The following is a 26,382-nucleotide window of genomic DNA, read 5'->3' on the forward strand; positions in this document are numbered from 1 at the left end:
CCTTGTGTAGCTGAAGATGCAATTAAACACGTGATTCTCCTCCCTTCATTACCTCTCAAGTCCTGGAGTTGTATATAGGCACTCACATGCCACCAGTGTACTTGTAAGGGTTTTTAATAGGAACTTCTAAAGTCAAGTCACTTGGGATGCACTGATGTGAAGAGTCTGCAGGTTTCTTTCTGCAGGACTTCTCTGACTCATTATCTTCATATGCTTTGTGAATTTAAGGGAGAAGGATTTGAAAAGCCAGCATTTGTTTCTCTAACCTGCATTTCCGGAGGAGATGTTTTACATGGTGTTATTTTAATTGCGATTGAATGGCAAGTGATCAGAAATTTCAATCACTTAATTTGGAGATAGGGGGAAAAAGGAGAGAGAGAGAGAGAGAGAGAGAAGAGGAGGGGAGGGGAGGGGAGGGGAGGGGAGGGGAGGGGAGGGGAGGAGGGAGGAGAGAGGAGAGAGGAGAGAGGAGAAAGAATGAGAAATTATCAGCCTATGGACTCCCAAAGAACACATTCACTTGTTCCACAGGACATTGCAGGTCTCTAGAGCACAGCCAGTTCTTTTGGCTACTGATTCAGTTTTTTAATAAGCTATTGATCATGGTTGCAGGATACCTTGTATCAGCAGTTCCTAGTTCAAATCTAATGGTAAAAAAACAGCAGGTTAAAAAAATCTTAGAGTAAACATTTTCTTTTCTACCTTCCTCCCTTCTTTCTATGTATTCTGCTTGTTTTCTCCATAGTCTCAGTGGCCTCCTTAGACGGTTGTGGGTCAGAGTGTTTTAGGAGAGTCATGTGGAATAGGATACGAAAGTACACAGTGGACCGCGATAACCTGCCCCAACAGAAATCTGGTGTCATGGTGGGCCTAGAGGGCACTTCACGGATGTTCCAGAACAGAGACCTCATAGATTTCTAGGACATGTGGCTGGTGAGGTACTTAACCCAGGCCTTGTTTGATGTTCGTTAGGAAAATACTTTCTTGGTTTCTATTTGACTTGTGGTAGTCTGGCCATGCCTCTCTTTCCCTAAACTGTCCCACTCCATCTTTCCAGCATGAATTCTCTACTGTGGACACTGTGACAGGTAGCCTTTAGAAAAAAATATTGTTAAGTGGATATGTGATGGGTTCTGAAGGAGAGATAAACATGTTTTTTGTTTAGATCCCAAGTGTGGGATGAGAAACAGACTTGTGAGAGAGCAGGTGATGTTTATCCCCTTAGAAGTCAAACCATCTTGTGGGGGAGCTTGGTTGTTACCAGATGAAAAACATCCTTGAACAAATTCTGAGAGGAGATATAAACATGAACCAAAAACAGGAGGGGGCCCTCTTTGGAGACTTGGTATTGTTTGGGCTATTCATCACTGCACTTCGAGATGCTCCTAGAGAGAACTGTTCCAGGGAAGGCTTCAGGGCTCAGGGATTGGCTGAGGCTCCGATTCCCATTGCTCTAGGTTCTAGCAGAAGAAATCCTGCTGACGGCACCAGGAGAGTCGTTCCTGGGAACTGATACCCAGAAGGTTTCATTTTTGTGTTCTTTAATCTCTTTTTCCTCTTGTTCAGGTTAGTCAGGCTGTAAGGGAAGTACACTCGATTAATAAGTTCATAATAAAATATAATTGTTAAGAAAATTGAGCCTACAGGGTTCCCTTCTTCCAACATTTTGATAAATTTGAAATTAAGAGACATCTTGAAGAATAGTGTAATAAACATAAACTTTGTATATACCTGCATATGTATACAGACACAGTCACAGAGTCTCTCTCTCTCTCTCTCTCTTTCTTCTTCTTCTTCTTCTTCTTCTTCCACCTGTCTTTCTCCATCTCCCTGTCTCTGTCTCTGTCTCTGTCTGTCTGTCTGTCTGTCTGTCTGTCTGTCTCTCTCTCTCTCTCTCTCTCTCTCTCTCTCTCTCTCTCTCTCTCTCTCTTTCTCATCTAGATTCTGACAGAATATAGTTGACATTGCAAAATGGAGAAAATATTCCTCTGTGAATCAAAATATAGCCCTTATTTGTAAGAATTAATGTTTTTATCAAATTTTCTGTTCATATTTAAATTTTTCCATAATACTATTTTTAATGAATTGATCCCTTTTGACCTAGACCCTGAGGTTATGTGCTATTACTGTTTGCTCCCTCTCCTTGACTCTTTCAATACAGATGAGCTCCCTGCCTTTCAGAGGTGTGACAGGAAAGGAGTGTGGTGCAGCCTCTCAGGTCTGTGTTTTTGCTTGGCCAGTTTGTTCGTTTGATACAGGGTCTCATTCTTTGGAGTAGATGGCCTGAAACTCAGATCCATCCTGCCTCCGCCTCCTGATTGCTGATGGTCTTCTTGTGACCAGTATAGGTGAGCAAATCTCACTCTGAAGTTTGTTAATGGTTTGTTTTAAGACTGGTTAAGGAGTTAAATCTTTGGGCTATAAAACCTACCAAGGACAGAGTCTGTCCTCTCAATTCTCCATGCCAGGTGGCATGTCAGAAGTCTCCACTTGGCAATGTTAAATTTATTCATTGGTTGGTTGATTTCTTCATTATAAAAGCCTAGTTTGCTTTGTAATTAATAAAGATCTGAGAAGTAGTATTTTAGGATGTGCAAATATCCTGTTCCTTGCCAACTTCTGCCAAGGTGTCTCATTTAATGATGACTCCTGTCTTCATGAATCATTTTGTCAACTTGCAAGATGCTTTTCTAATTCTGTGGTCCCATCTTTACTTTCCTTCCTTTCTAAATACCATGTGAATTCATGGGTTCTTTTTCAATGTAATGACTCATTTCTGACATTACTCTTTTTTGGTTCACAAATTATCGTGATTTAAGGACTAAGACACTGTTCAAGCAGGCTCCTGTATACTCTGGAGAAATCCCATCATGTTTTTTTTTTAGCACTTTGTATTTTTTTCAGCCCTAGACCTAGACATAGCTATTTCTCCAATAGTAGTTTCTTTTGTTGTGAGGTCTAGCACTTAAAAATTGAAATATCACTGTTAAGGGTATAGTTCATTCTGAGCCCATTACCAGTGTCTAGAGCTAAGAATGCAGTCATGATTGGTCTTCTAGAATTCACAGAAACTAAGCCGTGAAAGGTACAAACTCTCTTGTATAGGTATGTGCTTTAGATGTCCATTGCTGTGATAAACACCATGACCAAAAGCAACTCTGGGAGGAAAGAGTTCGTTTGGCTCCCATATCCCAATCCCAGTCTATCGCTGAGAGAAGCCAAGGATGGAACTTGAGTAGGAACCTGGAGATGACGGGGGGGTGGGGGGGGTGGGGGGCAGGGGGGGGAATGCTGCTTACTGTCTTGTTTCCCATGGCTTGCTAAGTTTGCTTTATTATACATTTCTGGATGAACTGCGTAGAGTGGTATCTCCTACAGTGGCCTGGGTCCTTCCACATCTATCATCACTGAAACAAAACAATACAAAACAAAACAAAACAAAAACCCACAGGGTTTCCTACAGGCCAATCTGGTGCAGGCATTGTCTACACTGAAGTTCCCTCTCCAATGCCTCATGTCAAGAAGTATTTGCACATGACCTTCACCCATTCACCAATGTGCTCATCTATGGATCTCTTATAATTCCTACATAATGTGAATGATGTATGAACGGCGAAAGTGAGCAAAGTCTATACCTGTGCAGAGCACATGTCGCCCTCCAATCCAGTGTGGTGTTGAACTCCATCGGTGCCAAAGCTATTAGGCTTTAAGTATCTGGAATTCTGAGTGGCACCCCCAGGTCTAGGCCAGTGTCATACATTCTTCCTCTTTCTAGTTCCTGTTTTGCCTTGTCCTCCCACTGTGTCAATCATAGCTGTCAAGAATACAGATTAATTTCTTAACACACCTTGACTGTGGAATTGCTGTTTCAGTGTTCCTACCAATGACAGATTTTACCTAACTAAAATCCAAAATATCTTTTTGTCCTTAGAATACATTCCATGAGGCAGTATATTCAGATTGCCTGGTTCAAAGGCTTAATTTTCCCCCATGAAATACATACTGGAAATCATTGTGCATTACTTTGTGGAAATCCTTCTTTTCTCAATGGTAGAATCACTACAATTTACATCACTGGGCATGATGAGTATTTAAATTGTCTCCAATGTTTTGTTTTTACAAATAAACTTAAGGTGAAACTTGTGCACATTTTTGTCATTAACGTTCTATTTTCAGATAAGACTCTAGCAATGGGGATGTTAAATCAAAAGCCAAAACTTAGTAAGAGTTTGTTAGAAATTGCTAAATCCCCTGCTGTGAAAGTGGACATGACTTCTGTCATCTATGTTTGCTTGTGCCTTCTTCCTTTTACCTTCCTGGTGTTCATGTTTTAAATTTGGGCTAATGGTATTAAAATAGTATCTCCAAAGTCATGCCACTGCTTTACCCAACCTTATGAATTATTGAGATTATCTTCTTTATGTGAATAAAGGAGACAATGCTAAAAAGCTGAACAGGATGTCTCAAAAAGATATATATATATATAAATGCTACCTTTAAAGATGTCCATATATCAAACCTGGGACAAAGTTTATTCATATTCTCTCTGTCTCTCTGCCTCCCTCTGTCTCTCCATCTCTCTCTGTCTCTGTCTCTCTCTCCCCCCCCCACACCCTCTTACTCTCCCCCTCCACCGTGTGTGTGTGTGTGTGTGTGTGTGTGTGTGTGTGTGTGTAAATGAAAATTGTACCTAGGGCCTAGAATATGCTGAGTAAGTACTTTATCACTGTCTTTTATCCCCAATGCTTTCTGTAGTTTTTATTTTGAGACAATGTCATTATGTTGTCCAGACTACCCTTGTTTCATAGTCCAAATAGATCTTAAATTATAATATTCCTGGCTCATCCTGTTGAGTAGTTGGGATTACAAGTCATGTCAAATCTTGTACAATATAGGAGCCCAAAAGAAGAAAAAAAGTCATATCCTTGACAGCTCCATGCTTTTGGAAATGCCCATACGTTCTTAATAATATTTAATAAGGAATGAAAGTGAAGAGATTACAGAGTTAGTTATATTTTGCTGGTCAGACAGTTCTAATGCACATTTAATTTAGCATAGAAGTTTAAGCTTGTTTACATCTGTTAAATGACCAATAAATTTAATTTAATCTCTGACATCGTTCTGTTATAGAAGTAGATAGTACCTGACATGCAGTGTGTGACTCACAATGCCTTACTGGGTTTCTGGGAACCCAATAGAATATTTTTGTCTTAGAGCAGTGTACAAACAGCTTGCATGCAATAGAATTGGTCTTTTGATTTTGAAGATATTTTCCCAAGTTTCTAGGAAATTGAGTCACAGCGCCTTCGCAGACACACCGTCACAGGAGAAACAACTGATACTATATAGTATGGTATTGCTAAGTTGGATGCTCAGCGGACTCTGTAGCCAATGCATTTGACTTGAGATATTTGGAACATATGATGGGATGGCTTAGAAATAATCTTACTGTAGTGTAACTTGTATTTAGAAACTGTTTTGACTCTCACTTAGGCCTACAAGAAAACTAGAGGTGGGATATAAGTTTGACACCTCTGCCTTTTTTTTGCATTGACATCTACTTTGGGTCACCTGTTGATATCTTTTTATAGGCACACTAGTTGCTCTTAGAGTATCTGCATAGAGACTGTAACTCTTAATTCTCCCAATTCCCCTTTAGTACTGAAGACACAAAAGTAAGCATAGCTGAGGGATTTCACAGTCAGGCTTTCATATTGTTTTATTCCAGACACCCAAAAGACCATCAAAAGTCTCCTATTATCCCCTCACACCAGCCGTCATCTTAAATTCCCCTCCAGGAACAGCAGAGCATCACCAAGGCAGTGGCCTGGAAAATGCGAAGTCATCTCCTAAGGTCCAGCGTATCTCCTAAAGCAGTTGTCAGTTTTATAAAGATCTATCATCTGTCCATTTGTCCATCCATTCACTAACTTGTTTAATATGTATCTGTATGCAGGCCACATGCCATGCACACCGAAGCCCTGGAAATGTAGTTAGAGGTGATTACTGTAACAGTCACAGGTTACACCTGATGAGGGTGCTGGGAACTGAACCCAGGTCATCTCTGAGAGCAAGGGCAGCAAGTGCTCTTAACCACTGAGCCACCTCTCCAGCCCTGCAATCATCACTGCTTTGAGTCACCTTGTGTGTGAGACTAAGAAATTACTACAAAGAGACTACTTCTTTCCCAGGGCTGCTTAGTTATTCATGTCGCTTCTACCTTCATCCAGTTTTCCCACATTTAAATGTAAAGTTCGTGTCTATACCACAGAGAACTTGGAGTCAATTGGCTCCTTTATAAATCATTTCCCCCTTTTACCTTTCATTTTCCCTGTACTTGGCGTATGCACCTATCATTATGGGGCTGCTGGAGCCGGGACTTCTGTCCTAAGGTCTGGCTCTAGATGGTAGAGAAACATCAGTGCATATTTACTTTGCATTTGGTAGGTTTTATTGGGTTGTGTTTTCCCTGCTCTTTTAAGACTATTTGTTTGGTTTTCAGGAAGCTCTGCATATTTGGTGATTATTACAAAGGATTTTCTATACCCGGACTTCTTTCTTCATGTAGACATCTGTGTTTGCTTTCTAGACTTTAAATAAATGTTCTCTGGCTGCTACCTGTGGTACAATTTATCCGCTTTACAGTTTCTTTTTTCTTTCATTTTAAATGCATCATTCCTACTTTTCCCACACATATAATGCATATTTACTCTTCCTCCACCCTGCTTCCAACTCTGAATCTTAGATTTACTATGAAATAGACAGAATATCCAGAATTAATCCTTTCATGTGTCTTGAATGGGTGACACCTGCCTCCTGCTTGATGACCTAGAAGGAATTGCTAAGTGCAGTGCATTCTGGGTTTCTGTAATGGTCAGTCTGTACAGCCTAGAGACTCTTAGAGAAGCTTGATTTTTTTTTCTTTTGTTGACAGTGACTTCTTAATGTTCTTTTAATTTGGCTGGGAGGACTGATTTTTTGGACTAGAGACCGAGAGCATATTTTCTTTACTATACTACTTAAAATTAGGCACAGGTATAATAAGCATGTGTGTTCTTCAGCATCTATTTTCTCAGTCACTTCCTTTGGGTGCTCTGTCACAGTATTTGAAATTTGTTGTATCATGCTATTCCCCACTGCTCCTGGTTGTTCTTTCATTTGACGTCATCCTCTCTTGGACACTTTGTAATTTAGTGTTCATTCCAAGCATAATATAATCATCAGGTTACTTCCGGGGCTTAGTTCACTCTAGTTTTATATCTTCCTGTTTGTGGAGTTTTGTTTGTTTGTTTGTTTGTTTGTTTGCAATACACACACACACACACATTTACATTTTTCACTTGAGCTAAAGTGCCCTAATCTGCAGTTTTATTTCCGTATATTGCATTTGGGGTTCAGGTAAAGTGTTTCACTTTTGTTTATTTTCCAGCAGAATTCTTACCAGCTACAATAGTTTGATTCTCTTTATATTTGTTCATAAGGGAATTGTGTGTGTGTGTGTGTGTGTGTGTGTGTGTGTGTGTGTGTGTGTGTGTACTTTTATTTTCCCAGACTGTTAATGTCCCTATTGGGAAACCCTTAGGTCACTGGGGACAGGCCTGTGGAAGGGATTGTAGGACCACTGCTTCCCTGCCTTCCTGTTCTGTGTTCCGTTGTGCCCATGTATAATCCTGCTGTTTAAAATTGGGTCCTCAGTAGCATCTGTGTGTGCTCTGTTTAATGTCAGCCCATGAAACTAAGCTAATATCTTTTTAACAAATAAAGCGCAGTAGATTGGAGCGATGGCTCAGGCTGGTCTTCCAGAAGACGACATTTGGTTCCATAGTGGCTCACAGCCATGCATCATACAAGTTCCAGTGTTCTCTTTGGACCTCTGAGGACACTGCATGCATGTGGTGTACAGATATGTGCAGGCAAAATACCCATACACATAAAATTAAAATACATTGAAAAGTGTGTGTAAGTGTGTGTGTGTGTAGAAAGCAAGAGTTAAAGGAAAAGACACCATGAATTTGAAGATCAGAAAGAGCATGCATGAAATGTGTTGAAGACAGGAAAGGGAATGAAGAAATTGTATTATAATTTCAAATAACTGTTAAAATAATTTCAAATAACTGTTAAAGATTAATAGCCAGCCCTAGATATTTCCTTATAGTAAAGAAAATGGATTAAAATACTATTCTTCACTCTGACTGGTACCTACTATTTTACCTAAGGCAAGTAGAGGCAAAATATTTATTGAAGTAGAAGTGTTAATTAACAATAAACATGATGACCACAATCTGTACGGTTTCCTAATAACATGTGCGAATGAACTAACAAAAAGTTAGTTTCAATTCCATCTACTTTCAATCCAAGTTAACTAAAAGCATTTATTTTCTGAGGTGTATAAAGCTGGCACTGAACGTAATAATAATGTTCTTTATGTTTGATTTTTCAAAACACAAACTCGAAATATTCATCTTCCTTAAACTCTGCCTCACAATATGAAGTAGCTCTATAAAAGAAAGTCATTCCATATCCCTTACAAGGGTGATGGAAGCTGCTTCAGTGGTTCATGGGATGATTTAATAAGAGCTGTTTCATAACACTCTCAGGGTGGGTTTTCTCCCCCTGGTAACCATACTTCATTGTTCCTTGCTCAAAAACCTTTGGCTGTTGTTGTGAAACTGTTCTCAGAGAAAGCAAACCCTTCCTTAGCCTGTGGGGATCAACAGGATGGACCAGACCAAGGCAGCCATGGACTCCTGCCCCTCACCAACACCAGAGAGAGAGAGGTCCACCAGCGATGATGCAAACTGGTCATGGGGCCTTTTTCTCTTGGGAGAGAAAACCCTTTTATGTCTTCTTTTCTTTTGTGAGGAATATCTTATAAGAAGCAATAGCAATTCTCTTGAAACCAGCAGACAGGCTCAGAGAATAAAGGGCCGACAGCTAAGAGTGGTGGCTCAGGAATTTTTACCTGTATCAGTCACTTGAAATCTTCCCTGTGTGCTGAGTAACAGCTAAGTACTGTTTCTGACTACAGTAGGCAGAAGCTACCAGAAGTATATAGTTAACTGAGTTTTCTTTTCCTTGCTGCTTGAAACACTTGAAATGAATACAAATCCTTTTCTAATTTCAAGAGTTTTCCGGTTAAGCCCACCCTTTCTTTTAAAGGAAGCTTTTCATTCCCTGTTTTCTCCTAACCATCTTCGGGGTACAATCATGTGTTGTAAATGTTTACCGTACCTCCTCTTTCCTTCTCTTGAAAGCTAGGTGCAGCAGAGGTAAATGAAAGGGGCATATTTTTTTTCCTACTGCATCAAATCAGCATCCTTAGAGGCCTGAAACCCCACTTACTTCGATGGGTGGTTGCCCGTTTTTGCTCCTGGGAAAGCTCTCTGCTAAGCCAGATGTGGACCCACAGCAGTCAAACAACAGGTTGAGTTCAGCCACGTTTGTCTGTGCAATACTGAGGTTACTTACCATACGGAGTCTACTAACTGGCTAGGTAGAAAAGGTAACATATGTTTGGAAACCCTAGGCTAAATGTGCATGTAGGAGAGTGCAGCCGTGGGAAGGTGCCACCCTCCTGTAGAATGTACTTCTGTCAGCAGTATCTCTTTCATTGGTGAGTGGGGGCAAAGTGTGGCTCCTGTAACAGGAGCAGCGCTTCATTTTAACCCAAGTTTGCTCCTATGAGAGTTAGGGTTCCCGTGGAGAAAAGCTAAAGTGTCCTTGCCCTACGGTGGAAAATGCACCACTACATTCAGATAACTACTTTTCTAGAATAATTTCCTGTAACAGAAGATATTCTGCCTGCCAGTAGTTGTTAAAGCGAGGTGCTTGGTTTTATTCTTGAGAGGATTCGACTTCTTTATTAATAAGAAAATCATTTACAATTATGCTTGGTGGTGTGGGGTAAATGAGGACTGCATTTTTTTGCTCATAATGCGGCAGGGTCTGGAGAAAGTCTCACCAGGTGAGAGGGGCCATCTTTCCTGGAAAGGCCTTTATTGAGAACAGATAAGCAGACACATTATGAAATCTAATCTTTTCTGAAGCGTTGGCTCTGTGCCATTACAGACAATGTACTGCCTGTATTATTGGTCCCCTCTAAGCAAAATGTTTTGTTTTCCTTGCCTTGGACTTTGTAGATTTTCTTCTAACTTCCATCTGCAGGTGCACAGTGAAAGCAAAGATGTCAGGGAGATACAAGCAATTATTTTAGCTCGGTCTTGAAGGAGCAATATTGGAGTGGCATTTTAGAATGTGTCTGAATCGATTTTGCTTCTTCTCAGGCTGAACTGTTTCTCACTTTGCTCGTGAGGAGATTTGGTTTGGGGTGTTCCATCTCAAAAACAACAATACATAGCACCCTCTTTATTTTTCAGGAATTTATGTCATAAGAAATGTCTTAATTTTACATTTTAATTTGATATGTGCAAATGTTTTTGTGCTATCCTAAATAGGAAGAGGCCTGGAACCTCAATCTTGCTTCAACTATTCCCCTCTACTCTGGGATTTATTGCCTGATCTCCATTTAAAAAAAAACAGAACTTCAAATTGGAGTGTCTGTGATCATTGAACATAGGTCAACATAATAAGAAAATTGTAAGGAACTCTGTAACTTTAATGACACTCCTCTTAATGTTCTCTAAGACAGATTTTTTTTCTCTATAACTATTACTACAATCCCTAATTGAATGTGTGTTTCATTTACCTGCTTACTTATTATTACTATACTCTACTTAGCACATAAAGTTTGCAAAGGCTAGACCTTGTGTGTTTCCATTCCCTCTTATAAACGCCTCCTTAAGTCTTGGCTGGAAAATAAAACATAAACAACTACACACATGAGTACATAAATATTTGGCAGTGAAAAGGTAAAGACTTTCATTCCCCTAGTGCTTATGGGATAAAAGAATTATTTGGTAAGTAAACTGATGACTTTCAACTTTATATTGAATGGATTCATAACAGTGCAGTTAGTAAAAGCCAGAACTCTAATTTTGAAATCTGTCTTTTCCTAGCCTAATAGTTGTCACTGCTCTAGAGGCAGTGGGGCCTTGGTGAATGGAGCCAATAGATATAGCAGGCCAAAGTCTCATGTAGTAACTTTCTTCATTGCCTCAGATAGTTTATACTCTGAGGGTTAGGAAGGTCACATAAGTAAAGTGTATGAAGTCAACTGTATACAATCACAGGGACAAGCCACAGGTGGTAAAAACATGTTTTTTCATAGAGGCATATAAAGGCTAATTTAAACAAATGAAAATTGAAAAACAGCAGCCAGCAATAATGAGTAATCTAAGACAAATTCACACCTATTGGCTGTGGAGGAGCCAGAAAACACATTTCAAGAAGAATTTGTTGTTTTTGAAGTAACATTTACTTGAAATGTTCTCACAAGCACTCAGAATTTTTCTCACAAAATTCCATTCCTAGACCAGTGTTCTGACAGTTTTCAATAGGATGGTTTCTAGAATACACCAAACTACAGCAACCAAGTGGTCCAAAGGCCCAGCAAACAGCTTGCTATGCTTTGCTAAACTATAACATATGAAAGGTCAGATATAATCAGTGCATTTTTAATGAATGATCATTTTCACTTTACTATGGTAATTGTGATAATACCTTGTTGTAAATTAAGAAGTATCTGTATGTCCTTCAGAAGGCCCTGCACGTAGCTTAGCTGTAATATGCATATGTTAATAACAAAACCATACACACAGCATAGGAAATTCTCCAAGTCTTTGTATGACTTAAAACTACTAGCTTAGGTGTCACTCAGGCCATCAGGGATCAGTCACCCCAGCACTTCATGGGCAGTCCTAAGTGAGAGCCACACCACTAAGCCTACGCAACCCATGCTACTGTAAATGGAAACAATGAAGTTGTGTTTGTGGACCTGGGTTTTGGAGTCAAGGATTTCACAGTATAAGAAAAAGAATCCACAGGATGAATGTTGACTGTTAAAATTGTCTTAACAATTTTCCCCCTTTGGTGAGCAGCACACTAAAGACATTATATATGATAGACCTATTTGACCCTGTGAAAACAAAGACTAGTTAAACCTGAAGAATTCATTTATTAGAATTAAAAAAAAAAAAGAATTGAGGAAGTCAAGTGGTCAAGAGTATTAGTGGATAACAGAGTTGAATCATGATTTGTCAGCATCCAGTTAGGATCCTAAGAGTTTTGATTGACTACCCTTCCTATTCTGATATAATTACTTGAGTTTAAAAGCATAGGAACATTGGGGCTGGGGTGATGGCTCTGCAGTTAAGCTCACTTAATGCCATTGCGCAGGACCTGGATTTAGTTCCCAGTACTATTCCAGGCAGCTCATAACATCTGTACCCCAGTTCCACAGTGCCTTCTGACCTTCACGGCTGCAGGTAAATTCACACAGGCACACGTACTTACACACTTATACTTTATTATGTAAATATTTTAAATAGGAATATAGACATTGGTCATAATATCCCATTTCTAGGTCTGCATAATGATTTTTTGTAGATTTCTTACAGAAATGAACATATATATATGTGTGTGTGTGTGTGTGTGTGTGTGTGTGTGTGTGTGTGTGTGTGTGTGGCAATAGCATGTTTGAGGTCATGGAGATCCTCAGACTTTCATAATATTCAGAAAATTGAGTTTATAATCTCAAACATCTAGAGAGTAGCACATATCCCAAAAGCCTGGAGAGGCCTTGTCTAATGATATGAGGCGATGGCACCGCCAAGACAACTCTTACAAAAGAAAGCTGTTAATGGAGGCTTGCTTCCTTGGTTATTCAGTGATCGTCATGGTGCGAAGCAGACAGGCATGGTGCTGGAGTAGCAGCTGAGAGCTTTACTTCCTGATCTAAAGGCAGGAAGCAGGGATATAGGGGAAGAGAGAGAGAGAGAGGGAGAGGTGAGAATTTGTGTCCATCTGTAGAGAGCAGAGGACGACCTCAGGAGTCATTCGTCAGCTAGGCTAGTCAAGCTCCTCAGCAAGCCCCAGGGATCCACCTGTCTCTGGCTCCCCAGTGCTGGAATAGCAGGCAACTCGCACTATGCCTGATCCGTTTACATGAGTTCTTGGGATCAGACTGAGGTCCTCTTTCTTGCCCAGTAAATACTTTGCCAGCTGAGCCGTCACCTCAGCCCTTTAGTGCCATTTTATGAAATAAAAATCATCGGGAGCACTATTAATGTTTTGCACCAAAATTTCGATACTTTGCATGTTGAGTTTAATGCAGCCATTTATGCTCTATTAGGATAGCTGAGGTGATGTTTATTCTCTGGAAGTGGAGGGTGGGGGTGGGGAGGACAGAGGACAGAGGACAGAGACGTGGACACACTTCCAAACCATCACACTAGCACCACTAACTTAACTTTACTGTTAGGAACATTTCCTCCTTTCTTCCTTGCCTGTTCTTTGTCTTCTTTATTTGTGTGTACCACCTCTGTGGCTTGGTTTTCACTAACATGTCTGTTGAAACACCTAGTCTAGTCAATGCTTTTAGTTTGAGGAGTTGACTTATCTATCTACTACTATATGTAGTACTTTCATAGGATCTTGAAGGATGTGAAGTCTTCGGTAAGAATTTGAGAAAACTTGAAATGTAATGCACCATGTACTTTTCTCTCGGTGTCCTTATCTGTTCTTTATCCGCACATGCATACAAGAGATAGCAGTCATGTTGTCAAAAGCCTGAGGGGTTGAAGGGCTGGGAAGATGGCATAAGTGCATTTCATCAGTTAAAAGTGATTGCTTTCTCATTTGAAAAATTACATTTGCCTTTATGTTCCATGAAAATATTGATTCATAAGCTAGTATAAAGATGCTACATCAATGACAGTGTATTTAGATATTTACAAATGATGTTCAAATTTTTTCTTCAACCTCAAAAGTATCTCTGAATTCATAGAAAAGCCTGCTGGTTGTTGTTCTTGAAATCATACTGTGTTCAACTCACCTTAGAGAAGAGAGACATGTCCTCCAAGTCTCTTGGCAGGACTTCTGCACCCCTGAAGAACAAAGGAAGACAGGAGTTTCTCCACACAGTCGTGCATAGAAGGGATAGACCGAATAGGTATATTAGCATAAATTGTTAAACAGTATGTGCAAAGAAATTACATTTTAGAAGAAAAACCAGTTAGGTCCTCCAACGTTATAGAGAGTTTTGGGTGACTGATCAGGCAGCAAACTGTCTCTGTCATTTTCTCATTTTGGAAACTGCTAACCTCCTGTCTACTCAGGTAATTAATTTTATTCTTTCTCAAGTCTCTGATGGGGTGGAAGACCAGATAGTTTAGTTTTACAATTAAGCTTAGTTGTTTAGGTGTTAAGATGTTTTTAGGTCTAGATAGATGTTTTAAGTTGATAAAGATGAGATATAATAGATATTGATTTACATTCAGAATTTTAGACTCACCAAGGTAGGAGAGATATTTTCTGCAATGTTGTCAAATACAAATAGCCAAAACACTATGAATGTAACATTTATATAATTCCTGATTGTTTCATGGTTCTTCTGGCTATAGGTAATTTATTGTATATATGTATAACGATATAAATGTATATGTAAAAAATAAAAATAAGAAATAATAATAAAAGAAAAGAAAAGAAAACCCAAAGGTTATTTATACTAATGTTCTCATTACTATAAATAATGCAATCTCACTGTTTCGGAGAATCATGTTTATAAGCACGAGTGTGGGATTTGTTTCTTGTCTTATAATCTCCTAAAGAAAACGTTTTAATTGAGATCATCCCTAAATAAGCAATTTGCTAATTTACTAATTGTACTATTTGGCAAGAGAGTGGAATATTAAGATCTGGCTCCTGATTTAGAATTTCCCAGGAAGAAAGTCATGTGGTAAAACTTAAGTTTCTCCTTAGCTTAAAATTTGATGCATGACCTATGAGGGAAGACAATGTTCAACATGAGCCACTTCCCAAAAACCAGAGCAGAACTGAGGACTATCTGGCACCTTTATGCTATGTATTGCCCCAAAGAAACCAGAGCTCTGCACTTCTGAGCTGCCCTCCTGACAGATGAGCGTCTCAGCAGGGCTGAAGGAGGACGCAATGGCTTACCTGCCACCCTGTCTCTTCACTGGACATGTTGAACCTTGTGAGGGGTACCGCAGAATAGTCAATATCCTTCATACATAGTCTCCTATGAAAATTTTAGTCTCCACACATCCCTGAGTCACCGTGAATCTTTTCATTGGAAAATGTAGTAGGCAGGGCGTTATTATCAGCCAGTGTGCAGAGGATGAATTCTAGACATGTTTCTGTCTCTTCTATTAGTTACCCAAGTAGTGTGTCTTTACTGCCGTCATCTATGCTCCCCTTCTCCCATCTTTTTATGAGGCTAGGGTCTCGTGTAGCCAAAGCTGCTCTCAAGTGCAGTAATGTTGGCTTTTAATTCTTGGTCATCCTGTCTTCTGTCACCCGTGTGCTGGAGCAAGGAGAAAGTGCTAGTACAGCTTACTCTTTCCGTATTTAGAATTGGTTTCTACCTTCTATCACACTAGCCTTTCTTCATGATCCAGTCTTCTCCAAAGAAATAAAAGCAATAAGAAACAGAAGATGTAAGGCAGACTAGGGAAGAAGAAGTTACCACCAGGGATTGGTTCATATAGTCAAGGAGCCTGAAAGGTTCACAATCTACTATCCATACATAGGAAGCCTAGAAAGGCCCGCGATGCCATTTCCCTAAATCTGAAGGCCTGAGAATCACAAGTTCTGAGGTTAGGACTCCCAGTCTGTGTCTGATGAACCAAGAACCAGGCACTAATACCCAAAGACAGGAGAAGATGGATGTCCCAGTTCAATCAGAAAATCATTTTACTTTTCTTGTAACTTCCGTTCTACGGAGACTCTCAGTGTGTTGCAAGCACTGTATCATTGAGAGCAGTGTTCTCTAATGCAGTAATCTTTGACAGGATCACCCACACTGGCACACCAGTCAGTAATTGTTGCCAGCTATCTATGCATCTGTCAAACTAAAACAACAAAAACAAAATTCCAGTTAGTCATCCTACCCTGTAAGTGAAGACAGCCCTTAGCTTATTGAGTAGTTTTATGCTGAACTTTAGAGCAAATAAAGGTATTAAACAGCATCCATTACAAGTGACTTTAAAACACTGGGAAGATAAAACACATGTAAATCACAAAACACTGAGTTGCATGTTGGGTGGCTGAGCAGGAAACCACAGGCTACACCTGAAGAGAATGCTCTGCCAAGGATCCAGTGATCTTTGAGGGTTTGTTTATTGTTGTTGTTGTTTGTTTGTTTGTTTGTTTTTTACAGTTACTCTATTTGACACATGTAGTTCATTCATGGTCCATCTTTCACACTCGCAGGACCAATGTTTCTAGTGAACTCCATCAGCCTGGTATGTGAGGGTTTTTTGCTGTCTTTCTGGACTGGCTTCCTTCCTTCAGACTGGCAACCTCATGTATGGATTCCTGTTTTATGTAATGAATATTCTCTGAATACCTCTTTAATCTCACATCTTTCTTTCCTTTCCTTTTTTTTTTTTTTCCTATTTCCCATCTTGCTCTTTCAACCTTAGTCTTCCCAAGTCTGGGTTATTTTTAGATAAGATGCGCTCAGCGTCTCTCTGATTATTACATGTCTTTACAAAGCTCTGCAAATCTCCCGCAGCCCCCACCTGCTCTTCAGTGAGTCAGCTGGCGTACAAGCTCCATCAACGTCATTTCTCCAGGAGTGCTCTCACTCTCCCATGGCCAGGGTTCATGGCCTTCCCTGGTTATAAGGCTTCTGTTTCATAACCACTTCTTTGTCTGAGACATAGACTAAGCCTCTAGGACTTGACCAAAGAGATCTTACCAAAGCCACTGTCATGACTCAGATGTGGTAACTGGGAAGGAGAAATGACAAGAGGAGTGGATGCCATGGGTTAAGATCCAGGCTTCTAAAACGCAATTCCTTTGTTTTTAGACCAGCGTTTTTTCTAGAATGCTCTGAACTGGCGAGTGCAGATATCTCTGTCTGTATACATGGTCACTTTGTTTCTAGTGCCACAGAAATGTTTGCTGTGTTTTAGAAGTGTTGGTTACTCCTTAGAATCAAAGCTAGGTGACATAGCTGAAAGCAACTCTCCAAACACTACTGTGAGACACATAAAGAGCCTCAAAGGGCACACATGCCGTTTTTGATGCATTGTGTTCATTTAGTGGTTTTCTTAAGTTCTTTTATGATCGAAAACTTGTAATTTGAAGTGAGGTTAGGTTTGGAAAGGTGACGATGGGAAGCTTCCTGTTGTCTAGACCTCTCTGTCCTTTGGCAACGCTGCTTGGACTCTTGGGTCTCCCCTTGTGTTAGCATTTAAGACAGGGATCTATTCTGTTTACTCTAATATGCACTGCTCATCCAAGAGAGTTTTAAGTCGTTTGTAGTGAAGCCCAGATTTTATACCTTTATAATTTCTAGGCACTTGTGATATACCACAGCCTTCTCCTACATCTGCTTTTTCCTGACGTCTCCTTGGTGTTACATGGAGTTGTACTGAAAAGTAACAATTCCTGTTACTAACCTTTGTCAACAATAAATTGTAACAGATGGGAGCTGTCATTTGATCAGGGCTGAGCTACTGGTACAGAGTAAAGAAGTGTTAATGGCTCAGAGGAAGACAGAATGTCTCATCAGTGCCCCAGTAGGTAACTCATTCCCTTTGTTCACCTCGTCATGCCTGTCTGCAACACCTACCCATCACCAGGACTGCAGATGTGAAGCACTCATCTGGGTCTTCCCAGATGTCCCTACTAGTGATCCATTGCCCTTCCTGGGTTGCTTAACCTAACTCCCCATTGGGTTACAGAAACATGCCTGTCCTTTTCACTCTTTAAACTAGGATTTTCTTCTCTAATAGTTGGGAACACTGAGGACTCATATGAATGCACTGTTGTCAGCAGTAGCAGGATCATTATAACAGCGCTGTTGCATTTTTATCTTCTCTGATATCTATGACTACCATTTGTGTTCAAATAGCAGACACAGTTTTAATAATTTAAACAACTTGACAAATCATTCAGCCAGAAAGAAGCAGACGGAACTCATATTCTGTCTGCCTGGTTCACTTTAACAAATGTTTTTAGCTACCATTGCTGAGTTTGGTGGTATTTAAAAGCAGTGTGCTTCCTTGGGTAATTTCATATTGTGGCTCACCTGAAAAAACTTGTACAGTAGTTGGCTAGGGAAAGGACCTAGTGGTTTACATTTTTCACTTAGAGGAATCTCAATTTTATTCCTATTTGATTTATTACAACTCTTAAGTTCTAAATTTTACAAAGAACTTCAAAGTATTCATATACTTTTCTGAGTTGACTAGATATGTTTCTCTGGCTGGTTTATTTTTTTGGAACTTGACACAGCTAGAGTTATCTGGGAAGAGGGAAACTGGCCTAAGAAAATGCCTCCATCAAATTGATCCATAGGCAAGAATGTGGAAGAAGTTTCTAGATTAAAGATTGATGTGAGAGGGATCAATCCACTTTGGGGGGTGTCACTTCTTGGCAGGATGTCCTGGGGCAAAATGAGCAAGCCATAGTAAACAAGCCAATAAGAAATGTTTCTCCAAGGTCTCTGACTCAGTTTCTGCCTCCAGGTTCCTGCCTTCAGTACTGCCTTGAATTCCCTCAGTGATGTGTATGACACATAAACCCTTTTTCACTAAGATGCTTTTGGTCATGGTGTTTTCCTAGCAATAGGAAGGTTTCCAGTACATATTTTTGTATATTGAATTGTATTTTATTATAAACATCGTACAGTCAGAATTGCAGGCTTACATGCTTCTGTCAATAATGAACAATGACTTTATCAATAGTTTTTGAACAATGGTTATTTTCAGTGTCAGCAGAGTACTAACTACATGAAACCCAGCAGCTCAAGGGTTGCGGATGCAGTTCAGTAGTAGGGCACTTGCCTAGTGTATACAAGGTCCTAGAGTCTACTATAAGGACAGCAAAAAAGCAATGGCACAGTTCATGGGGTGATGCATTAGTCATTGTTTTATTGCTCTGAAGGGACACCAAGACCAAGGCAACTATTATCAGAGAACACATTTAATTAGGTGCTCACTTACGGTTTCAGAGGATTAGTCCACTGCCATCATTGTGGGGAGCATGGCAACATGCAGGCACGTCCTGATCCTTGGGCTCCTTTGGTACAGAGAGAGAGAGAGAGAGAGAGAGAGAGAGAGAGAGAGAGAGAGAGAGAGAGAGAGAGAGACAGACAGAGACAGACAGAGAGACAGACACAGAAAGACAGAGACAGACACAGAAACACAGAGAGGCATAGACACAGAAACACAGAGAAAGAGACAGAGACAGGCACAGAGAGACACAGAGATACAGAGACAGAGACAGGCAGACACACTGTGGACCTGGTGTTGACTTTTGAAACCTCAAAACCGACCCTCAATTATACATCTCCTTCAACAAGACCACACTTCCTAATCTAGATGTTTTAAGTTGATAGTGACAAAATATGATAAATAAGTTCAGATTTTAGATGCACCAAGATAGGACCGATGTTTTCTTCATGGCTGCCAAATACAAATAACCAAAACACTAAGAATGTAACATTCATATAATTCCTGATTGTTTCATGGTTCTTCTTGCAGTAGGTAGTTTATTGTATGTATGTGTAATAATATAAATTTATATGTAAAAATATTTAATAAAAATAAAACATAAAAATCTCTGTATTATATAGAAAAATAGTGCCACTCCCTGATGACAAAGCATTCAAATGTATGAGTCTATGGGGGCCATTCTTACTCAAATTACCACAGGGGCTTTCAAATTTTATAACAATTTTAAAAGAATGGGGGTTCCCTTCCATTTTTCTGAATAAGCTGATGATGAAGATATAACACATGTAGGTTTGGGGTAACTTATTTAGGGTATAAACCGTTCATCCATTGAATAAACCCTGAGGTGTATTTTTAAGGACACAGCTTGTTTGGATGAGTAAGCAGTATATCTACCTGGAGTAACTCATGTGTCTGTAGTGTATTTGCATTTTTATGTTCATTTTTTTAAAGAACTTAGACACCTATGGCTTGACACCAGTGGAATAGCGTTGTTCAGAGTGAAGGTGCACTTGGGGCTATAAATACTTAAATCCTGCACTTATGTGATTTCTCCAGTTCTAATATGCTGAGGTTTCCTTTGGTCTCTTGGTGAGTTCCAGGCGGTGGGCTTACGTATGTTGACGCCATTCTATATTCTAGGCTTTTCCCCAACAGAGATCTCAATGGAACTAACTACAGATATGAGAGCCAGGCCCAGTTGTGCACTTTTATCCTTTAGTGCTGCTTTAACATGGATATCTGGCAAGGAGATTGAGGCCAGAATAAAGGCCACTTTCATCAGGCTCTTCAGGAAATGATGAGATCATTCTCATTTCATTGCTGGGTGACATCAGTAATTTCTATCCTCCTTGCTCTCCCTAGTTCAGGTAGATGAAACAACTACATTAGTAATATGTTTGAAAACATAAAACAACTGAAATATATTAAAAATCAAGGGTTCTCTTTGAGGACCCAGAGGTTTATACATTGCTCACAATAGATCCTTAAAGTGGCCTCAGACTTATTACTTGTCTGTAAGAAACAGTCTAGACTTTTATTAATTTGTTCACCCTCATCTTATATTTATTTTCAATGTCATTTTGTCTTTGATATTTGAGCTACATGCCCATGTTAGATTGTCAAATGAATATACCAGTTGCAAAGTTCCCAGCTACCACCAGTGATTCTGTGGTGGTGTGTGTAAGGGATAAAAAAGGTAGTGCCAGAATGTTTAAAATGATCAAAGTTAGGTTCAGAAGCGGAGGTGGGAACATTCCAAAGGGCCCAAGCTCACTCCACCACACATGTTTTCCATTGACGGGTAGTGTTCTTCCGTTTTCATAATTACAACTTCAGGCTGTATCCCTGCAATCCAGGGTGCTTACTCCATTTGTGGCTTGCCTGTTGTTTCCTATGCTTTCCCTTCCTTCAGCCCACCTCTCAGCCACATCAACCTCACTTCCAGTCACAATGAGTACCACAGGTGCTCACAGCAGCTTTTGGAAAAAACATAAAATGGAAATATGCTAAAATTGCTTTCTGTTAAATTATCATATTTGGGGAGGAGAGGCTCACATGCTTGGCCAAATAGGACAGTTGGGGACATAGGTGTTTTGTTGGCTGTCTACACCACTTCTTTTCACTACCGTTTGTTTTAGCCAAGCAAGTAACTGGCCAGATATTGCTGAAAAGGTCAAAGTGGGAAGCATAATAATTTTAACTGGAAATAAAGTTAAGGCTACTTTTTCATTCTGAGTATGTTGGTTAAGCAGTGTTTATGAAGTATTCAGTTAGACTTAATTCCGTGGGCCAGTCAGGAAGACAAGAGCACAAGATTCCGCTGTGAACAGTCCAGCATAAAAGACGCCAGTGAGCATGAGCTGGTGCACAGAGAGCCAGTGTGCTTGTGCAAATGCATGGCTCTGCTCCTAGGTTCTGGAAAGGAAAAAAGAAGAGAGAGCTGGATCTGGGTAGGGGTTTAAAGTTTTACGGCCTGTATTGTCCTTGGCTGGTGCCTTAGTTTGAGCAGGACCCCTGGGCCCAAATCTGCCTATCATAATGTTCTACTTGTAGGTTTCTAGGACCCTCTGGATCCTTCTACTTTGCTATTCTCCAGAACATTCTCCACAGTTGAGTGGAGAGTAGGGTATGACTTTCACACATACTCTGGTGCCTCATAATTGACCATGTCCCCTGGAGGGGGAGACCTGGTGGCACTCAGAGGAAGGATAGCAGGTTACCAAGAAGAGACTTGGTACCCTATGAGCATATACAGGGGGAGGAAATCTCCCTCAGGAACAGTCATAGGGGAGGGGAATAAGGGGAAAATGGGAGGGAGGGAAGAATGGGAGGATACAAGGGATGGGATAACCATTGAGATGTAACAAGAATAAATTAATAAAAAATTCTTTTTAAAAAAAAAGAAGAGAGAGCTGCAGAGGACTGTGTGTAGGTCCCGAGCCATGCTCAGGAAATTGGTGGGAGTCAAGAGAGTGACACATGGGTCATTAGAGCAGGGTAGTAAACAACTAGTGTCTGGGGCGCAGAGTGGTCCTTCTTCCTTTTCCAGCTTGCCATCCTTATGTCATTGTGCCCTGTAGAACTCTTATCCACATCAAAATCCTGCCATTCACTGTGTTGAACAGGATGCTAGTCTCTGGGCCCTTTCCTAAACACATGACTCCACTCTCTACCATCAGATCCTCAACAGTCACATGACCACATACCTTCTACTTTCTCAGACTGAAGTGTCATCCTAACTGTTCCCCCAAAGCAGTCCCCTGGGCACTGACCACTATATGACTGACCTGCTCTCTCTACCCCATTGCCCCTATCTCCCTTGAAAACTGTGCATAATCATTTGTCTTGTTTGTTCATTTTTCTGTCTTCTGTGACACTCCCTTGGAATGTATACTCTAGGGCATTTTGTTTGCAACCATGCTGAGCATGCAGTAGGTGCTCAATACAATATGTGTTGAATCCAACAGTGCCGATGGGGTCTCCGTTATGTTTAGGGCAGAGAAAATGTAGCATTCCTTTCCATTCCCTAAGCATGGAGCTATTTGCTGAGATGCAGGAGGACTGCCGTGAGTGGTGAATGGCGAGCAGAAGCTGGTGTTGCTATGGCATCACAGAGCCACACATCCCTGCCTTTGTGCTTCTTCTGAGTCTTAAGAACCTGGAAAATAGCAACCCTTGAGAATATTTCAAAGAGATAGACTTGAAAGGAACAATTATGTGGGTTGAACCAACATTAGTAAATTATATCAGAAAAAGCTGCTGGCTCCATTCCCTTTTCAGTATGTTTGGACGTTGCGGCTCTTGCAGAATGAAATTTCTGCACATAATGAGCCAAGACGTTATGTTTCCAGCCTGCCCCCTGAAGCACCTGTATACATTTTCCTGGATAGAGTGCCTGTCTTGGCTTCGTACCCCTCCCTTCGTATTCCCACCCTTCTCAAAGTAGCTCTGAATATTGCCTACCATTGTTAAGTTAGAGGAAGGAGTTTAAAAGAACTGCTTTTTTTTTCTAACTGGAGCACACCTCTGGTTAGTTGTACAAGTATGGCTCGAGTCAGTTAAATTGTGTAGCTGGATTGGGTCCTAGGTGCCTGGCTAAGATATGAGAAAGTGGGAGACCTGGTGGCACTCACAGGAAGGATAGCAGGCTACCAAGAAGAGACTTGATACCCTATGAGCATATACAGGGGGAGGAAGTCCCTCTCAGTCACAGTCATAGGGGAGGGGAGTAAGGGGAGGGAGGGAGGAATGTAAGGATACAAGGGAAGGGATAACCATTGAGATGTAATATGAATAAATTAATAAAATATATATTTAAAAAATAATAAATGGCTAGAGAAAAACAAAACAAAACAAAAAGATATGAGAAAGTATATATTCTTTAATTGCCCTCTTCAGATCTATAATGAAATACAACAGTAGTTTATTACAATCTCATTAATACATGGTGAAAATAAAATATCCCTTATTCTGTTGACATGGTACTCAATATTAATGAGTCCACATTTACTTTCTTTTCTTACGTATATCTTTGTATCCTCCCAATTACCTCTCTGAGGAGGAGTGCTTCCCCTCAAACAGTCAGCAGACCAAATGGCTCTTAACTCAATCTTCACAAGTGAGTGATTTTCCTATCTTCTCACTTTTTAGTAATCCATGATGCCCTTTCCTTCTTTAGCACTGCAGCGATAACACGCACCCCTGCCAGTCAGACATGAATATTGAAGGAGCCTGGAAGAGAGGCTATACGGGGAAGAACATCGTGGTGACAATCCTGGATGATGGCATTGAGAGGACCCACCCTGATCTGATGCAGAACTACGTGAGTGTTTGCTGTGTCCAGATGTCCTCCCTCCTTGGAAGTGGGGGACTCCTGGTGGGATGGTCATACAGTGGGAGAGCTACTGACAAAGGGAGCGAGAGGCATGGCAGGCTCTGTGCTTTGCTCCCTCCTTGCAAAAGGTGGGCTCTTGAAGCACAGGAGTCACAGCATAGCATCCTTGCACTTCCCCATGCCTTTGATGCTGAGGCCTTCAAAAGGACAGCCATGAGGTATTAGAAACCCTGCCACCAACACCATTTGTAACCAACCATACCCACTCTCCTCAAGAGTTCTGCCAGCCAGCCAGGCAGCATACGTCTATGGTAAAGAGCAGACTGAGAACTTTTCTCCAGTTGTTCTGCCAATTTTTCATCTCTATGTCTTTGTTAATTTTTAAAATTTTTGATATTTTAATATACTTATATCATTTACCCCTTCCCTTTTCTTCCTCAAACTCCTCCATTGCCCTTCCTTGCTGCTTTTTAGATTTATGGCTTCTTTTTACATTAATTGTTGTTACACACACACACACACACACACACACACACACACACACACACACACATCCCCAAATATATGAATACAACCTGATGTTACTTAAATTTATTCTTTCAGGGCTGAGCACTTAGTATTGGATAAGCAATTGGTGTGCTTTTCCCTGGGGAAGACTATTTCCCTACTCTTGGCATTCCTTAGATGTCTCTAGTCCTTTGTGTGTGGTTGCGGCTTGTGAGCTTTCCCAGTTCTACTTTAGCATGACTGTTGTTGTTGACCTTGCTCAGCCACATTGGTGAGACTTTATGGCGGTAGCTTCTGACACTACTAGGAGATGCGATCTCACAGTAAATTCCCTGATCCTCTAGCTCTTAAAATACTGTTCTGCCTCCACTGCCCCAGTGGCCCAGGAGTCATTTTGTAGATGCATTCATTGAGACTGGGCTCCACTTTTCTGCATTTTGATTGTGGTTTTCTCCTCTGGTCTCTATCTGTTGCAAAGAGACCTGCTTCACTTTTGCCTCCCAGTACTACATATCAATCAATCCCTTCCTTAAGCCAAAACTAAAGGTTTGTTTAGCTCTGCTTTGAACAGAAGTCAGTAGTTAACCTCAGCCTGTGGCCAAGCACATTCAGATACGTGTGTGCCTCTGGGCAGCATAGACCTTAAAAGCCTGAACTTCAGTTCAGTCTCCTCAGATACAGGTGGAGGAACTAGAGGTTGGAGATTGAAGTCAGTTCTCCTGGGTGAGGTATGACATCCTGAAATCTAGCTGCCTGCACCACAGAAGGGAGATTTGCCGCACGCCAGGAGAGTCTCTCTGCCTGCGCTTCTATCTGCTGCAGATGACTGGACTTCATTACGGGAAATTTGCTTCTACCTAATTATGACAACAGGTTTTCCCTCTTTTATGTTTTCACTCTGAAGGACACTCTCCAGGGTCACCTGTTCAGTTACCAATGACAGTGCTATCTCAGTTCTAACTTGGTAGCCAGAAAAAGCACTGAATTATTCAGACCCACAGACTTGGGCTCCTGGCTGGTTTGTTTCATGTCCAGACTGGCTACAGATTAGCCTGTTTGGTGCCTCTGTTTCCTGTGAGTAAAGCTGATAAGTTATGTTTGAGTCGCTCATTTTAAAGCAGGTCCAGCCCTGACAGCCACCACGAGGCAGCAGGGCTCCTGTGTGCAGGAAGCCGAACTTATCAACATTATATGCATCATGTACCATGCTTCATTCTCCAAACCATCACAAATTCCATGGACTAAAACTTATTTTCAGAAACACAAGGACTTCTTAAAGAGCAGAAGCAAAGATAATACTGGCTTTTATTAACACTGGACGTAGAAGCAGTCATGAAGCATGGGGGAGTTAATAATATTCTGGACCAGGCAAAGTGCAGGGATAAATAATTAAACAGTGGAAGTGACCCTGTGAGTTCTCTTTAGTATTTGGGGGCTTGCTTTCTAACCATTTTTGAAAGCAAACAAATAAATCCAACTCTGGCTTCAGAGGCTCTGTTCCCTCATTTTAACCCTTTGCTTGCCATTTGGACTGCTCCTGGAGCTGTAGGATCACTCTAAGAGTCAGACTTAAAGGCTTTTATGTAATAGAAAATATGCCTGAACAAGACTGATGCTGTGTATTACAGATCCCAAGAAACCTGAGGGGATGAACGTCCAATATCTTGGCTGGTTTGCCAATTATCTATGAACAGTAGTTTTTTTTTTCTTCTAAAATTATTAAAGTGTGATAAAGATTATCATAAGCCCATGAAATCAAGTAAAGAGTGGAAAGCATATTTCGAAAAACTCAGACTCAGGTGCTTAGAAAATGTGGAATTGGGGCATCTCTGCGAGATAAGCATCTCATGAACTAGGTCACTCTGGGTAAGAAGTGGGAAGTCCTTTGGTCTGTATAGACTACTTCACCATACAGTGACAATTCCCCAATGATGA

At 40.6% G+C, this 26,382-nt stretch overlaps 1 protein-coding gene across 4 annotated transcripts in view; it reads left to right on the forward strand.

Moving 5' to 3' along the window:
- The window catches only part of PCSK5 (proprotein convertase subtilisin/kexin type 5), a 440,201-nt gene that overhangs the window by 120,591 nt on the left and 293,228 nt on the right, over window positions 1–26,382 (forward strand). For all 4 annotated transcript variants that reach the window (XM_084770008.1, XM_084770009.1, XM_084770010.1 and 1 more), the window contains exon 4: window positions 23,785–23,928. In XM_084770008.1, the coding sequence (XP_084626134.1) occupies window positions 23,785–23,928 (144 nt within the window). The remainder of the gene's footprint in view (window positions 1–23,784; window positions 23,929–26,382) is intronic.

The sequence above is a fragment of the Acomys minous genome (assembly GCF_964271855.1).
Source record: "Acomys minous genome assembly, chromosome: 2".
Taxonomy (NCBI): domain Eukaryota; kingdom Metazoa; phylum Chordata; class Mammalia; order Rodentia; family Muridae; genus Acomys; species Acomys minous.